Consider the following 18,484-nt stretch of genomic DNA (forward strand, 5'->3'; position numbering starts at 1 on the left):
ATCCGGTCGGATACCGGATAGTGGCCTACTATCCTGCCGGATACCTATTGCTTGATTTCGGAGTAAACAAAATTAGAATAAGAAACAGTCGCGGTCATACGCGGTACTCGTTTATTATTTTATAACATTTTTCACATTCCACTTACTTGCACACGCACTCCTTTCGAATCTAGAAATGAGTCCGCGCGAACGTTCACTACGAAACATGTCAAAACCTACACTATACGCACCTGAAAAACCGAAATGTAGGTATACTTAGTTCCGCCGGCCGAATATTTGCCGGCCGGATACCGAATATTCGGCCGATGGTCTGGTTGCATCTCTAATAATAAGCTTACTTAGTTGAGGAATCGAGTGGAGGAAGAAAACAGCCACAGCGAAGAATATGGCGACAGAAGCCTTCACCAGCAGGGCCTTGTCACGGATCTTATACTGAAACATGAGAAAACGGAGTAGAAATGTATAGTTTTACACATATGTTTGTTTAACAGACATAGATACGTGTGTGTGTCTGTGTAAGTATGTGTGTGTGTGTGTGTGTGTGTGTGTGTGTGTGTGTGTGTGTGTGTGTGTGTGTGTGTGTGTGTGTGCGCGTGCGTGCGTGCGTGTGTGCGTGTGTGCGTGCGTGCGTGCGTGCGGCCAAATTGGCCAAATTGTAAGAACTAAAGAACCATAGTTTAGCTGTGCAAGGAAGGAAGTGTCCTGTTTACCTTTTTCTTCAACTCCCGCAACGTACTCTGGAACTCATCCCTCGGACACGCGCGTGTACTCGTCTCTTTCACCATGCGGCTGAGCTGCGCGCGCAGCTTCTCGATATTCCTCTCGAGGTGCGCGCGCACCACATGCGCGTTGCCGCTCAGCTGCGGGAGGGAGTCGGCGGCGCGCCGCCATATTGAAATTTGGTGGCGGAGATCTGATAAAGATATGGTATGTGGATAATCAAAAGCAGCGTAGGTATCAGACTATGCGTCAAAATTATCTGGCATACTTTGATAGCCGTGATAGCTTAACAAAAGCAAATGTCTGTATCTAAAATAATAAAACTGTTGCAGATAATTTTGATATCGCTGTTCAGATATCGCTAGTGTGACATGGTGGAGGCGGACCTGCGCGAACTTAGAGTCAACAATTGGCGAGAGGTCGCACAGGACCGAGAAGTGGCGCTGTCTTGTGTCGGACGCCAAGTCTCATTTTGGGTCGCTGAGCCAACGGAGTAAGTAAGTAACAAGATAATTTTGAACACAAACTGGAGAGTTATGCCTATAGATAATTAGATATGTCGGGAATCGTGGACGTATCATACTATCGGATGCACATCAGAACCGTCAATCGTGGATAACGATGGCTTTCAATGAAATACGATCAACTCACAACTTTACTGGACAAGACTGATTACAAATCATAGCACACATCTTATCCAAAGCAAAACAGTGGATTAGACCCAGGAACCGCTACAGACGTCATCTTCTCCCGTTACAAAGAAATTATTCTAACATCACATATTTGACAGTTACAAATAGACCCTTTATATATATGACTCTATAAGGGTGAATTCATAACTGTCAAATATGTGATGTTAGTATAATTTCACAGTAGTTCTCATCGTTCCCTTCTGACAGCGCACTCTATGACGCCTTGGCGGAACTGCGTCAAACGCCATTCAGATGTACCTACTGTAACACCCTAGTTTGCGCTATATGTCAAAGGCTGCGTGATAAAACGTTCAGCCATTCTCCGACAGATATATGGGACGGATAATTCGAAAAGTATCTTTCAAACTTGAATCGCTCCAAGACACTTGAAGGCTTACCCTGTATCTCCTTGGGAATGTTAAGCCTTAGATTGTTGGTGTCTCGAAACATGTACCGGACCTGCAGCGAGGTCTGAACCGCCACGAGGAGGATGCCCAGCGCCATGTGGGCCGTGAAGTTGGTGAAGTTTATACCCTGGAATGAGGGTAAATCATGAGTAAATACATTCAGAATTATTCAGTAGGTTGGTAGGAAGGTTGGTTGGTGGGTAGGGATAAAAGTCATGCACAGACAAGACATCCTCCAGACTGGGCATAGTAGCGCTACCCCCTCTGCCACAAATATACGATAGTTTTACTCCATTTTCGAGTCAAAGTGCCTTTGTGTGACGTCCGTGTCTTTGAACGGACCAATCACGGCACGGGACTCGCTCATCTCGTCCCTCGCACCCCAGTATTTTTGGCAGCATCGGTTTCATGAAATAATTGCTCTAAGCTCGGTCTAGAGGAAGTTTTGTCTGTGAAGTTATGTGACGAGAAAGGCTTCTTCTTCCTGCTAGACCTGTTCCCATTTAATTGGGGTCGGCCTTCCTTGTCCTCCATTTCCATCTAGCGCGGTCTTGCGCTACGTCTTTATTTAAAGGAGCTTCTTTTAGGTCTTTTACCACCAGGTGGTAGGTGGAGGTGGTCTTCCTGAGTTGCGTGTAGTGCTTGGCAGTTTTAGGGCAAGCTTCGCCATATGGTCTTCTGAACGCCTTTGGACGTGACCATACCATCTTAAGCGTTTCTCCTTGACCTTTGTCGAGGTAGTGTGTAGGTATAGTTTGAGTTTTGGACTTTTGACAGGCTCTTTACCTTTGTCGGTGGCAAAGTAGTAGTGAAAGTAATTTTAGACTTACAGCCTCTATGACGTGCTTATTGGACGCTACTACAACGCATGGTGGGTCTCCGACGGGGGTCGCTGTACCACCAATGTTGCTGTATATAGCCATGAGCATCAGAATTGGTACTGGGTCCAGGTCCATCACTTCACATAATCTAGAAACGAAACAGAAACCTTTGAAACATTGTATTTAAATTAGTTTGTCTGTATGGAAGACACGGCGGTACAAACAGAATGTACACATAAGTACTATCTATACATTCTTCTACATTCTATCCTCAGTTCCTTACTTTGTAAGTAGGTAGGTAGTTAGTTGTTGGTGTAGGTTCTGTTTAATTGAGTTGGTTTGGTTGGTTGATGGTTAACGTTTTCAATAATGTTTATGCTTTTTAAAAGGGGCATTGATTTAATTATTAGGGAAATAAAGAAACTATCACTCGTGTATATCCTGATCAAATTATTGAAGCTGTCATATAATGTTGATAATGTTGATATGTATCTTAAAGAATGTAACAACCGGAGTCGCCTTTAAGAGTTTACCCCTCTGTCGAAAACCTCGCCCAATGGTCATACTCATTATATGGACTGACTGATCTCGTTTATATATTTGACTCGCATCCCGAATATCGGCAGACTGCTTTGTAGAGAAAATTACAGACAAGGCCCGGTTGTTAAATTCTCTAAGTAACATATAGATTTTATGTGTAGTGATACCGGGCAGCCTTCTTACCTAATAGTAACTGGAGACATCAGCAGAACTGTAGTCACATTGTCGAGGAACGTGGACAACACTGCGGTGATACCGCAAAGCAGGTATATCAACGACCAAAGATTACCTTTTGTCACCTGGAATAATATAAACAATGAATCTTCGTTGCCAACAGAATAGTAGTTTGTGTTACAAGGGATCAAAATGATATAAATTTCCGTCAAGGGCGTACATTGAATCCTGAATGAAGCGATGGATTCTACAAATTCTACAATAGAATCCCAAACGTAGTGACTGTAGTGAGTGACGTCGTCGCCCAAATCCAATGTTTAATTTGTATCTCATTTTTATGTGTTTGTTTTTCTTTGTCTCCTTGTATTTTTTTTTTATTTGTAGTTTCACAGTGCCTTGGTTCTACTGTAATGCTGTGTTACTTATTTGATAAATAAAATAAAATAAATAAAATATACAGAAGACCTCAATGATGCGTATTAATGCCCTCCACATCCTCCCTGATAGGCCGTATTCCTTTAGTTAGTAAGACAAATGTATGGAAGTGCATGCATTTTAGTCTCAGGCGATGCCGCTTGGCACGATTGTTCCTTAGGTCAAACAAAGTTGATCTGGCACGGTAGCCAGGAGATCGTACCATGCAGACCCCCTAAACAAGGGGTGAAAGGGTCGGCTCCCCAGGTCCAATCTATGCTATATTCCATCTTAGTCTTAGCAACTAGGGCAAGTTATATATCATTTTCGTATAATTAAGGGACGAGGAATTCATTTTTGAAATAATTATTATACCTACTCATACAAAAAAAAATGGTTTTTGTACAAAAAATGAACATGTTATATAATTTTTTGTGACAATATTGGATGTTACAATCACAGTGTGACGATTTGCACTAAATAAAAAATAAAAAAATATCACTTTATAGTAGGCATTCATACATTTTTTCGTAATAAAAAAAATATTTATAGCGCGCGGTAGTAACGATTTCCATACAAATGGAACTATGTCCAAAGACAAAGATTAAAAAATGTTTACAAAAACACTGAATTTGGCATTTCAAAAGTTTAAATATAATGTTTTAATACTTTTTCCATGCGTTTTTGCTCTTTTTTGGTACAAATTTGTTGATTTTATTTTTCTTTCACACAAACTTTCTCCCCCCTATTTCCCCCCCTTAAGGGTTGATTTTATAAAATTTTATTCTATCTCAAACTTAAACCCGTTGTATTTAATTGATGTTGAAAATTTCAGCTTCATATCTTCAGGGGTTTAGATTGTATGATGTCTGGAAGTAAGCAGAATTTCGTTAGATATTATAATGTATGGGATATTATGAAATAAAATGTCTTTAGCTCAATCACATGTAGATCCTAAACTACTAAACATTTTAACCTGAAAATTTGAACATCGATTAATTAAAAAAGATATAAGTTAGTAATAAAAACTAATTTAAAACTATCTACCCTTAAGGAGGGGAAATAGGGGGGAGAAAGTTTGTATTGAAGAAAAATAAAAACAACAAATTTGTACCAAAAAAGGGCAAAAACGCATGAAAAAAATAATAAAACATTATATTTAAACTTACAAAATGCCAAATTCAGTGTTTTGGTCAACATTTTTAATCTTTGACTTTGGGCATAGTTCCATTTGTATGGAAATCGTTACCGCCAGCCGCTATAAATTATTTTTTTATTACGAAAAAATGTATGAATGCCTACTTTAAAGTGATATTTTCTAGAATAAAGAATACATGGGCTACATCGTCCATATTTTTATTAAGTGCAAATCGCCACACTGTGATTGTAACATCCAAAGTTGTCACAAAAAATTACATAACATTTTCATTTTTTGTACGAAATATATTTTTTTGTATGGAAGGGTATAATAATTATTTCAAAAATGAATTCCTCGTCCCTAATTTATACGAAAATGATATATAACTTGCCCTAGTTGGTAAGACTAGGAAGGAATATAGCATAGATTGGACCTGGGGAGCCGACCCTTTCACCCCCCCTTTTTGGGGGGTCTGCATGGTACGATCTCCTGGCTACCGGGCCAAATCAACTTTGTTTGACCTAAGGAACAATGGTGCTAAGCAGCATCGCTTGAGACTAAAGTGCATGCTAAATGACCTTACTAACCCTACTATAAAGTAAATGAGGCGTGGCCTCCGACGCAAAACAGCACCTTCGCGGTTCTGCGCTACTACTCTCCAATTGTTGACTCGGAGTTTGCGCCTCAACCATGTCGCTTCAGCGATAACTGGGTCCGACAAAACAGAACGTCTTGCTATGCAGCCCAGGTACTCTCTTTTCACATTGCGATCTTCATCCATTCTCTCAAGATGGCATAACCAACGAACTAACAAACTAACTATTTTGGCTCAGCGATCCTTGGCCGAAGAATCTTGACCTCCGAAACGAGAGCGTGCCACCTGTCCCGATCCTGCGCAACTTCCTGCCAGTTACTGACGCGAAGCTGAAGCATATCCGCCGTCACGCTGTCTTCCCAGCGATACCTGGGCCGACTCACCGGACGGCCATCAGTCAGTCGTCCCAAGAACGCCCTCGTGACAGCCCGATCCTCTCCCATTCTGAGTAGGTGACCGAACCAGCGAAGTCGGAGGGCTTTCGTTTCGCCGATGTCCGTTGGTCTAACCAACTTCTAAAACTTATACTTACTTCGAAAGTATAAACAGAAACGAAGTCAAACACGCCCGTCTCAGCCATGATGGTGACCAGCAGCATCATACTAAACAGCAGGATAAGCGTTTCGATGTCCAGCCAAGAGACGATCTCTGGGACGGTCGGCCGCTCGCCTACCATAGCTAGGACAGCGAGGGACATGGTTGATGCTAGTACTGCTGCCATTGTGCGGTTTATTACCTGAAAGAGGCAGAAGTTGTTTTCATTATATCTTTTTTCACTTTCAATTTGGAGGTCGTGGGTTCAAACCCAAGTACCTTACCAATGAGTTTTTCGGAACTTATGTACGATATTTACCAGTCGCTTTTCGGTGAAGGAAAACATCATGAGGAAACCGGACTAATCCCCTCTGGGTTTTCCCTCTGAGTTGGAAGGTTAGATGGCAGTCGCTTTCGTAAAAACTAGTGCAACTTACGCCTATTCTTGGGATTAATTGTCAAGCGGATCCCATGGCTCCCATGAGCGGTGGGGAAATGCCGGGATAACGCGAAGAAAAAGATGAATATATCCTTTTTCAGGATCAGGTCAGAGAAGCTAGGCTAGCCATAAGCCGCGCGTGGCGCTGTCGCCACCTTGCGGTCATATCTGCCCTAATCGTAACAGACGCGTTTTGTTAGAGAGTGAATCTGTACCTAGTGCTATTATTTCTTCTGTGGTTTAACCCTTTTAAGTGCAAGTGCCCCATTAGGCATAAATAAAGGATTAGAGGCCCATCATAACCAATAACCACAATTTTCCCAATAAGAACAGGGAATGAATGGTCACTGGTGGAAAAATCCCTCCTTTTATCGTTTATAAAGCCTGACCAAGAATATAAGGTCACGCGCCATGTTGCAGAATTTCACTGGAACTAATTTTTTCAGACTATACTGAACTACTACCTATACTACTATACAGCGCCCTCTTGACAATCATCAAATGATCATATATTACTATTCAGGCTTTATCTAAGACAGTAAGCAAACTAAAAGCTGTAATCGTTTAAGCCAGCCGTCGGCATTAGTTGGCAACTCTCACTTGCGGCCCGCGAGCCTCCCTGGCTATTTTGTATCAAAGAGAATAGAGTGTATAGAGAATTACTGTCATGGTTAATTATGTAGCCTTAGTACATTTACTGCCATCTTTCGACATTAGTACATTGTGCAACATGGGGCGTAAGTTAAATATTGCAAACGAGAGTAATTTAAATAGCGACGGCTTGCCGGAGCGATTTATAGACTCGAGTTTGCAATATTATTACGCCCCGAGTTACACACAATGTTTTTCATCACACCTGCGGTACAAAAATTAAGTATAAAGAAAAAAACTGTTAATGCACTAGAAACTTCATAACTCCCTAGGGAAAACGCTTTTTCTATAACTCCCGCTAAACCTGCGTGCAATTCCACATTTACTGAGCGAGCGTGATGAAAAAGATTAAAACTGTTACAACGCCATTTGACTTTGATCCTTATTATTCACTGATATGTCTCCAATTACTAAATGCTCGAAGGGGAAGGAAGGACCAACAATACATCTAAATATTTATTTAAGAGTGTTCACGCACCTCTAAACCTATCAATATATACAGGCCGATCAGCAACACCAGCGCACAGATGACGCCAGTAGCGTCATCTACCGGGTTTTCCGTGTAACTGTACGTGAACGCGACGGCGGCGCGCGCGTCGGTGCGCAAACGCAGCGCGCAATGCGAACAGTTGAAGTGGAGGGTGCGCGAGCGTTGGTTGGTTGAGTTGTGGAGAGGAATGGACCACGTTTCTGATGCCTGTGAAACATTCAAGTCAATGTCAAACCATTCTGTCAAGAGAAAAAGGCGTAAAATTTTTAAAAAATATTGGGAGATCGACCCTTTGCAACTAAAATTTCGAATTAGCATTTTCCTACTGGTAATTTGGCTTGCCAGACTGAAATATACAATTTTGGATTGTAGGATATTGAAAAAACCGGCCATTTGCGAGTCGGACTCGCGCACGAAGGGTTCCATGCCATTACGAAAAAATTGGAAAAAATCACGTTTGTTGTATGGGAGCCCCAGTTAAATATTTATTTTATTTGATTTTAGTATTTGTTGTTATAGCGGCAAAATAAATACATCATCTGTGACAATTTCAACACTAGCTGTTACGGTTCATCAGTTACAGCCTGGTGACAGACAGACGGACAGACGGACGGACGGACAGACGGACAGCGGAGTCTTAGTAATAGGGTTCCGTTTTTACCCTTTGGGTACGGAACCCTAAAACATCGTGAACCGACTTTGACAGCTGAAGAAGAGGCGCTGTATGGAGATGGAGCCATGTTTTGTAGGAGCTGGACTATTACTTTTGACAACCAGTGTTAAGGTATAAGTCACATATGCGAAGCCGCATATTACCCCCATATCAGTTTTCAAATTAAAAACACGTTTTATATACTTATACTCGTACCTCTTTTAAGGATCGTGTTTAAATCTCGTCTGATAATGATAGAGTTAGACTAAGATAAGTCTGCAACGATTTCGATAGCATACGCATTACGCAGTGCAAGTGTTATTTAAAACGTCAAACTTCTATGAAAATATGACGAATAAATAACACTTGTACTGCATATTATGCTATAAAAATCGGTGCAGACTTTTCTTGGTTTAACTCTACTAATACTATTTTTATTTTAAAATAGGATATTTGACTACCAGTCAAATCAGTTTCTTTTTTCGAACTGTCAAAACGATTTTGCTACCATGGAATTTATATGAAACACTAGCATGTGACGTCACAATCAAGTTACCTACTCTTTAATAATAGTTTTAAAATAGAAAATGTGTCTAAAAATAACTGCTGTCTACGTTTCTCTATTAATCTTCTGGTGCTTTATTTCATGCGTGGTGTAAAATAATTTATTTTAAATACAGTCACATACCCTAATTGTTCTTAATCTATAAATAATTAATTGTTACCTCAGTGACATTGTTATTTTCTGCTTCCAACCACACTTCAAGTTTCTGATGGTCCGGTAACGCAGTGGAGTTGAACCGCCTCTCATCATTTTCGGACATGAACTGACCCCCCAAGTAACAATTTGTGGTACTATAGTGGTCAATAGAACGTTTCCTAAATACCACCTAAGGTCCTATAAAAGACCTAAGAAGGTTGTATAAAGCCGAAATGGCGTATCTTTAGTGCCATTCAGTGATATAGTAGACCTGTAGCAGTGTCAGCCGTGACGTTTTAGGTCTATAAAAGTGATGTAATGCATGACTCTTGTGCTAATTTGTTGTCAGAAACGCCATTATAGTGTTAATTTATACTATAGTAGCATTTGAGATTCCATTATAGTGCTTGTTTTATACTATAGTAGTATTTGAAATTCTATTATAGTGCTTTTTTATACTATTGTAGAATTCATAGTTCCTTTACTACTTGTTGTGTGTTTACTTCACAAAAACGGTACTAAGTAAAATGGTGATAAATAAAGACGTTATATTAATATGCGCCATTTAGATGTCGAATAATTCGGTCTTTAGTGCAAAAAGTATATGGGACGGAAGTTTTACCGTTAGAATAGTATTAGGTTAATGAGGAATTTTAAATGCCCCCTCGATTTATTTATGTTTTTAATAAAATAATTTAATAAAATATTATGATATTCACCATAGTTACTACTATACAGCCAAGAAGTAAATCCGACGCTTTTATAGGCTAACTATAGAACTTAGGACGAAATATTCACCGCCATCATGATTAAAATTAGGGTTCCAAAAGAATTTTGCTGTGACCCAGTTGCACCTACAAACTCTTTAGAAAGATATAGGATTTTTTTTTAATTTAGATGTAGTCATTACTGTTGTTTCCTTTTTCAATGAGATTGGTAAAAAAAATGTGCTAATAATGGATGTCGATAAATATCTAAACCGTCACGATTTTATGCTTGTATTAAATCATTGATGATAAATCTCACCTACAATCACTAATATCACTGGGGTCTTTTTTATCAATTCATTAAAATATAAAAATATTTTGTACGGAACCACATTATGTGGCTTAGGCCTGAACTTATATAAGCAAGATATAAGTAGCCATTACAGATCAAATTGATCATTTACAAGTAGTCGTTTTCTACCTTTATGTATCTAACTCGGTTTATAAAAGACATAAAAACTCAGCTATAACGCTGTTGTCTTTTAAAAGAAAAAACAAAACCACTATACAACAGTTTTGTGATATAAAAGAGTCATTGTGACGTTTACAGCGATGAGATATAATAGGGATTTTAAAACTACTAAAGCGCTTTTTAACGCTATAAATATGTCCCAAAAACGCTACTATAGAGCAAAACAGTTCTATAATAGTGTTCATATGACTACTAAAGTATTATGTACTATAGCAGTGATCTCTAAAGCCACTATATCCTATAATCGTTGTATAGTTGGGTTTTTGTCACTGTTTAAACACAAAACTATAGCGGCTTGCAGGGAACCTTAATAGCGCAAACTACTAAAGTATTATGTACTATAGCAGTGATCTCTAAAGCCACTATATCCTAAAATCGTTGTATAGTTGGGTTTTTCTCACTGTTAAAACACAAAACTATAGCGGCTTGCAGGGAACCTTAATAGCGCAAACTACTAAAGTATTATGTACTATAGCAGTCATCTCTAAAGCCACTATATCCTAAAATCGTTGTATAGTTGGGTTTTTGTCACTATTAAAACACAAAACTATAGCGGCTTGGCAGGGAACCTTAATAGCGCAAATTAGTTGCATAAAAGTGATTCCAAATACTATTATACAGTAATATTGCTCTATAGTGATTATATCTGAACCTGTTATAGTACACGCCTGTAACGGCTCTATAAAATGATGATGTAAACCTTTACATCAATTGCTTATAGAATATATTAGCTGTATAAGCCTATAGAGCAAAAAGGTGTTGCCAAGCGCTTTTATACGACAGGTGGTCACCTCTGAAACCTTAATACGACGTCTATACAAGCTTTTAGCGATAAAAACTAAAATTATAGGACTAAAATGTTACTTGGGCCGTTAGCTTTAGAAGTATTGACTCTGCTTTGTCTATCGGCATAGAGAACTCTGGAAAAAACAGTTTATAGTACTGGTTAATTATTCAACCCCCTCAACCCTTTCGCTTACGCCGCGCCGGGCGCATGAGCAATTTTAGTATGCATAAGATTTTTAGATGGCGCTGATCGTCACCGCAAAATCGCAAAGCGCAAAGTGGACGAGTTTAGATTATTGATAAGGCCGTGTTGTACGGTTGCGTTCGTGGCCCACAAATAGTGTCGCCAGAAGACCATAGCGCTGACTTTCGGGTTAGCATTACGTTGAGGCGGGGCCATTTCGTGGTAAACGATATACTTTATGCTTCAAATATACTTTATGTAACACGTTTGTATGAAATGAATTTTTAATTTGCCGTGCAGAAATGAAATTACCTAACCTTATTCTTATAATTTCTTATTCAAAATAATGGCGCCCTCATACTAAAAGAGTCGGGCTTAGCCTACACGAACTTGGCGCGCTGCACGCGGTTTATAGCCGCCACAGCCGGGCGCCTAGGCGCCCTCATACTAAAACCGTCGGGCGACGCCCGACGTACGTTACACGCTGCACGCGGTCCAAAGCCGGGCGCCTTCGGCGCCCTCATACTAAAACCGTCGGGCGTAGCCCGACCTACGTGGCGCGCTGCACGCGGTCCAAAGCCTTCGGCGCCCTCATACTAAAACCGTCGGGCGTAGCCCGACCTACGTGGCGCGCCGCACGCGGTCCAAAGCCTTCGGCGCCCTCATACTAAAACCGTCGGGCGTAGCCCGACCTACGTGGCGCGCTGCACGCGGTCCAAAGCCTTCGGCGCTCTCATACTAAAAGTGTCGGGCGTAGCTCCACGTACGTGACACGGTGTACGCGCACCAAAGCCGGGCGCCTCATACTCAGTCCCTCCCTTAAAGCCCTCGCAAAAGTTATATTATTGACTTCAAATAGTTATCATGACCCCAAAAGTAAATAAATAAAAAATAAGTTCAAAAACTAAAACCCGATAATACAAATCACGCTCTTAAAAGTATGAAACAAGATAGAATTATAATCTCTAATTATTATACAGGAAATATTAAAAATGTTATTATATAAAAAAATACAACTTAATATATTTTACTAAATGTTTTATATATTTACCTACAGAGATTCAGAGGATAGCCGTGGTCGTATGCCATTTTACCTTAAAGTTTATAATCGTGGCATACCACCACGGCGATCGTTTGAATATCTCTGCAAATATATAAAAAAATTAGTAAATTATACTATGTTGTATTTTTTTATTTAAAAATAAATATATTTATAAAAAATATATATTTCCTGTAAAATAATTTTAGAGCGTGATTTGCAGTAGTCGGGGTTTAGTTTTTCAACTTATTTTTTTCAAAACGCAATGGAATAGGGAGTATTACTGCAATGTTCTGCCAACAGAGTGCAGCACTAGTTTGTTTAGTTAACGATAGAGTAACTTTATACTTAACGAGATACAGCCTGGTGACAGACAGACAGACGAACGGACAGCGGAGTCTTAGTAATAGGGACCCGTTTTTACTCTTTGGGTACGGAACCCTAAACGAGTAGGTAACATCTTAATCTATGTCTGTTTACCTCTTAGAGAATATAACCAAACGGAGTGGTCATTAACAGGCGTTCCCCTCTGTCGAAAATAGGCGGCCAATGGTCAACCACATGTCAACCACATGTATGGACTGACGTTTATCTGACATGACGTACCTATACATTTGATGTGCCCCTCCCCCGCAAAAAACGGCAGACTATTTTGTACCGAAAATTATAGACGTGGCGTCTCCGTTCGTTATATCCTCTAAGGTTTACCTTTCATTTCTCCAGACACCACCGCCGTTATGCTGACGTTTTCCTTCTTCTCATTGTACATCATGAAACAGGTGGTAAAATACACCCAGCAGCCGAGGACAATCGTCATCTTCACGTATTTGCGGGCACGCGCCATCTAGCGGCACACATATACTTAAATAAAATATCTAGAGAACCGAGTGTTGGCAAGTCCAACAGAACCATAGAGAAATATAATAAGAATAGAGTGCTCACTCCATACATCAGTTTTGATACCAAAACGACTACATATAATTTTTTTAAGTCCGACTCACGCTTGATTACACATTTCTAATAGGTTTTTTTGTCATCTATAGGTAAAGAACTATTTTGTGTATTTTTTTCAAAATTTTTGAGTTACGGAGATAAAGGGGGGGAACGGTGATTTTTTGGCTGTTTTCTTAAAATATGACTTCTAACCTATATATTTTTAAATTATAAAAAATATATTTGAAATTCTCAAAATAAGCTCTTTCATTTGATGTATAACACGATATAGTTAAAAAAATATATTTTTTAATTTTCTCATTTACCCCCTAAAAAAAGTGGCCCCCATGTTTAAAATTCATTTATTTACATTTTCGTCTTTGGGTCACTAATTTACATAAGTGTACCAAAAACTTAATTGGTCCAGTAGTTTCCGAGAAAATATGCTGTGACAGACCTACAGACAGACGCACGAGTGATCCTATAAGGGTTCCGTTTTTTCCTTTTTAGGTACGGAACCCTAAAAATACTATATCTCTCTATGATCTGGTGTTACTCTGAAGACACGTAGAAACATACCTGCGATGATCGGGAATTTGGAAGTCTCTGCCCCGAACTGAAATAAAAAAAGCATGTATCTGTATCGTTTCATTCAGTATTAAATATTTTATCTACCCAAATATCATAAACCCTCCATGATGCGTTCAAGAACCGCACATTATGATCACCATAAAAATAGACTGTTTTGTTAGAACAAATTTCTTATCTGTAAAAATGTTATTATTGCTAAATAATAACATCGATTTCGATAATATTATTTCATCCTCGAACATTAGTTTACTGTATACATAATAGGCTATCGATATTACACTTTAAACAATATTAATGAGCAAAAAACAAAGCAATCGATCCCAACGCGCGCCAGTTAAGATGGCGCTCAAACCGGAAGACCCGAACATCTTTGAAAAACAAAGAAATTTGTGTTGACCCCTATTCTAATATCAGTCGAGATGACGTTTTATTCGAAATGAAATGTCAGTTGCATACAATTTTGACAAATCTCGCATGTTAGTTGGTATCGAACGATATAGCAATCGACCCTAACTCTAGTTTGTCTCTGAATTAAAAAAACTACGGATGCGTGACGTGCGTGAAAAAAGTTTACATTTGCCGCCATTTGACGTACAGTTTATCTGTTAGTTAGTTTGTAAGTAAAAAAATAATTTGTTTTGTTGTTTTTCAAGTAACTATAGCAAGACATTCGTGTAAAATGTGCGATAAAGATATTTCGGAGACGCCACCTCGTATCCGCGAGTTCCGGCAGAGAGCAAACTGCCAATGTCGGTTGTAATATGAGGTTGGTGAATATATCATGGAAGGTTTATAATATGTGTGCCTATATATGGGTACCTAATGATTCTCTGAGAGACTTTTAGCAGATTATCGATTCGCCGAACATTGTTTCCCAGAGTCATTTATTTGTAAATGTAACTTTTGGTCGACTAACGTTACGTAGACTCTTGGTTCACATTAGACGTGCGCGCCGCGCCGGCGCCGCCGCGCCGCGCCGCCATTCATACGCGCCGCCGCCGCCGACTCGTCCACTCGGCGCGCCGTTGCACGGGCAACTGAGCGTTTAAGCCCGATTCGGGTGGATAAAATTATTTTTATTCACAGCAATTATGCAACATATAAAGAAAATTGCATGTTATTAATAAACAATCTGTTTATTTTGTTGTTTTTCTCTTCTTATTTAGTACCACACCAAGATGGCAATTAAAGTAAACTATTGAACAACACACTTACGCAATAAGTCTAAACTATGTATGTACAAGAACAGCGTGTGCGTGAGTATAATGCTAGTGAAAAACTATAAATAGTTATTTTTTGCAGTTTTTAGTAGGTAATACCTAAATGAAAAAAAATAGCTACACGCCGGCGCCGCCGCGCCGCGCCGACCTAAAATGCCGGCGCGCCGCCGCCGGCAAATTTTAGGTCGGCGCGCACGTCTAGTTCACATACCGTTCAGTTCGCTTCTGTGTAAATTAGCAGAAGTATTATTGGACGATTTCCATTTGGCAGAGTAATCGTTTCGCTTAAGCAATGTTTAGTCGAATAACTTTTCACCTCAGCAGCTCGAACAAGGGTACTTTGCTTCTTAAAAACAGTGAGCAAAATGCGATTTTGCTCACTAAGTCATTTTGTCTCACTCAGTGAGCAAAATCGCATTTTGCTCACTGAGTGAGACAAAATGAGTGAGCAAAATCGAATTTTGCTCACTGAGTGAGACAAAATGTAATTCAAGTGATCTTTATAGTCAAATGTCATTTCAACATGCGGGGTCTAATACAAGTTCGATATACTTGGGTTCTATTATCTCTGTCCCTCTAGGTATGTTCTCACTGCTTAGGGTGAAAAATTTTGTGTACTACACGAGATCAAAGTTATTTACATCTCGTGCGCTTTTGAATCCCTTACTACGCTCAGGATTCTAAATTAGATTCACTCGCTACGCTCGTGAATCTATTATAGAATCTTTCGCTTGCACGGGACTCAAAATAAGCACTCGAAGAAATATCAAACTTTGATCTCTTGTTGTACAAATAACTATTTCACATTTTACATATAAGTCGTTATTTTAGAAACAAAAACTTTTTGCAAAAATAAAGAAAACCCACATCCAAAAGGATGAAATAAAATATTATCCTTTTTTAAGTAGGTAAATGATGATTTGTAAAAGATATTCTATTTATATGTTTTTTTAATGTACCTATACTTTTCCTCTTGTTAGTTGACTACCTAAGAATCACATACTTATACTTACATCCTGCTGCCGTTGTTAGTTTGTGTCACAGAAAAACTAGTACCGGTATAGAATACCGTGATTGCTTCTGGTTTGGGTTTTAATCAATTTTTACCTAAATATGAACAAAAGCGTAGGTAGGTATATTATATCTATGCAATATAGATTTTAATTTTATGGTCATTTGTGTACCTACGTGAAAATAAGTAGAACGCTGCCTGCGTGATGGGCACCTTACCAAGGGCGCAAAGTTTTGATAAATATTTTTAATTTTTAGCTTTAGTTTTTAGTTGTACTTAATTTTAGTTTTGTATTCATTTTATAACACTTATTTTACAATAAATGAGTTTTCCTCCCCCAGTAGATAATTAAATGTATCTAAAACCATGTTTATGAGACTCAAACTAAAAGTTGTTGTGTGGGTTAGTCATAGTAGGAGATCCCACATATTATGGTCGACCTTCACCAATCTGTCTGACGGATGAAACTATGAAAATATGAAAGAAAATATGTTCCAGAACATAAATAAGTAGGGTTGCCTAGAGAAATATGGTCAAGGCTATTTTAAATAAATTTTTGAAATAAAAAATTTTTCGGCCAATTTCACCGATTTGTCTGACGAACGAAATAATTTTCAATGGAAATTATACAACTTGTACAACATAAATCAACTAGGTTGCCTATCTTTTTCCGGTCACTATTATGTGGTTGCCGTGGGGATCCTATCTCATTGCATAATAATTAATGGGGTTGGCAACTGTCAAAGGTTTGCCTAGATGGCGCCATCATAGCTTGCCCCTTTTTCTATGAAATTTGGCTTAAAGAGCTGGCATCCAGGGTATTAAAAAAACAAAAATTTGACACAATTCTAGGGATTGACGGGGCAAGCTATGATGGCGCCATCTGCTAAAAACTTCCACCGGCCAACCCCATTGTCATAATGTAATGTTACGCATAAATCTCTTTTCGCATATTTTTTCTCCAGCTGAAACAGAAAGTATTTTCGAAAATATTTAGCATAGGTTGTGTAGAACAGGGTAGGTTAGGTTAGGTTTGTGTTATAATTTTTCAGAGTTGTTAATATTTCCAGCACAATAACAATTATGCGAAATGAGTGTTATGCGTAACGTCCCAACTAGCAAATCTATGTGCTATAAAAGTTGAGAGCACGTTTTTATTTTCGCTTTTTGGTGCTATAAACAGTGTAAAAACAGTCGAATAAAAGTCCTGTAAGCGTTTACTCAACGCGAAAAAGGCGCACTTATACAGACTAAAAGTGTTATAAAAATCGAGTAAGCGCTGTATAAGAAGCAAATCGATGCTGTAAGAGTTGAGTAAAAGTGGATAAAAGCGCTTCTAGTGTTTTTAGTGTTTTAATAGCAACGATAGTGCTTTTATTCGACTATTCGTTCTATAAACATTAGCAATTTACTATTACTCAGTGAAAGTGTTCTATAAAAGCAGCCGCACTGCTTTTTCTCAGCAAAAATGTTTCGTAAAAGTAGCCGAATTGCTTTTACTCGGCATTTTGAATGTGTAAGAGTGCAGTAAATGCTTTTATTCAACTAATATGTGCTAAAAACGATCTCAGGTAAGCGATTATATTTCAATTATTTGATTAAGTTTGAGGCCTAATCGTCTTCACGTATCTAATAAAACAAAAAGGTACTTAAGTATTTTTTTACTGCTGTCATCCATGACATTTATTTTCACCGTGATTGTGTACACAAGTTTTTACTGTCTGTAAGTACACGTAATACAGTAAAACCTAGCGCGAAAAATACTTTATTGATAAAACCAAAGGCACTGGTTCATATATATTCATGGGCCGCCTATTTTCTTAAATTTCAATAAAAAAATATTAATTAAAATAAGTAAAAATTTGCTTACACGATCTAGTTTCTGTTATATCTCATTAATTCGACTATAAGTTGAGTAACTGCGTTTACTGCTACACTTATAGCACATGATGTCGCCATGTTTATGGATTTATAGTCCGGTGGCCGACTGCATGAAACCCTACCTGATAAAAAATAGAAAAATCCTACTCTGTAGGGGTAGCTGACTTTTAGCAGCTTCAACTGCTCTTGGTCGGCCGTGGCACAAATATTCATCATAAAAGTGGTACAAATATTCATCAAAAAACAAAAGTGGTCAGCTACATCCTGTGTTGGCAGGTTCCTGTGTCCGATCGAATTTGTGGTACCACGGGAGCTACAATTTACCTCATCGAAAAATAGAATGTCACTTGTGTGGTAGGATTGCTGCCATTGACATTTTTTTTTAATGCGGACGGACTGCTAAAGCTATCAGGCTAAGGTGAGGCCGACCAAGACATACGTCAACAAATTTAATGTAGGTATTACAATCAGTTTTTTTCATTCTATTTTTCGATGAGGTAAATTGTAGCTGTCACGTGGTACCACAAATTCGGTCGGGCACAGGAACCTGACAACACAGGATGTAGCTGACCACTTTTGTTTTGCTTTCCTCAAAGGCAGCTATCCTACCATGCAAGTTTCATTGTATTATA

General features: G+C 38.8%; 2 protein-coding genes across 2 annotated transcripts in view; both read right to left on the bottom strand.

The window, feature by feature from the left end:
* The window catches only part of LOC134803639 (P protein-like), a 118,816-nt gene that overhangs the window by 8,806 nt on the left and 91,526 nt on the right, over nt 1–18,484 (bottom strand). The window contains exons 5-14 of the mRNA XM_063776423.1: nt 12,924–13,059; nt 11,071–11,126; nt 8,993–9,094; nt 7,604–7,822; nt 6,034–6,237; nt 3,364–3,479; nt 2,650–2,788; nt 1,811–1,946; nt 711–913; nt 339–432 (exon numbers count right to left, since the gene is read on the bottom strand). Of these exons, the coding sequence (XP_063632493.1) occupies nt 339–432; nt 711–913; nt 1,811–1,946; nt 2,650–2,788; nt 3,364–3,479; nt 6,034–6,237; nt 7,604–7,822; nt 8,993–9,094; nt 11,071–11,126; nt 12,924–13,059 (1,405 nt within the window). The remainder of the gene's footprint in view (nt 1–338; nt 433–710; nt 914–1,810; nt 1,947–2,649; nt 2,789–3,363; nt 3,480–6,033; nt 6,238–7,603; nt 7,823–8,992; nt 9,095–11,070; nt 11,127–12,923; nt 13,060–18,484) is intronic.
* The window catches only part of LOC134803640 (P protein-like), a 37,193-nt gene that overhangs the window by 6,665 nt on the left and 12,044 nt on the right, over nt 1–18,484 (bottom strand). The window contains exons 3-13 of the mRNA XM_063776424.1: nt 13,728–13,764; nt 12,924–13,059; nt 11,071–11,126; nt 8,993–9,094; nt 7,604–7,822; nt 6,034–6,237; nt 3,364–3,479; nt 2,650–2,788; nt 1,811–1,946; nt 711–913; nt 339–432 (exon numbers count right to left, since the gene is read on the bottom strand). Coding sequence (XP_063632494.1) covers nt 339–432; nt 711–913; nt 1,811–1,946; nt 2,650–2,788; nt 3,364–3,479; nt 6,034–6,237; nt 7,604–7,822; nt 8,993–9,094; nt 11,071–11,126; nt 12,924–13,059; nt 13,728–13,764 — 1,442 coding nt within the window. The remainder of the gene's footprint in view (nt 1–338; nt 433–710; nt 914–1,810; nt 1,947–2,649; nt 2,789–3,363; nt 3,480–6,033; nt 6,238–7,603; nt 7,823–8,992; nt 9,095–11,070; nt 11,127–12,923; nt 13,060–13,727; nt 13,765–18,484) is intronic.

The sequence above is a fragment of the Cydia splendana genome, chromosome 27 (genome assembly GCF_910591565.1).
Source record: "Cydia splendana chromosome 27, ilCydSple1.2, whole genome shotgun sequence".
Classification (NCBI taxonomy): Eukaryota; Metazoa; Arthropoda; class Insecta; order Lepidoptera; family Tortricidae; genus Cydia; species Cydia splendana.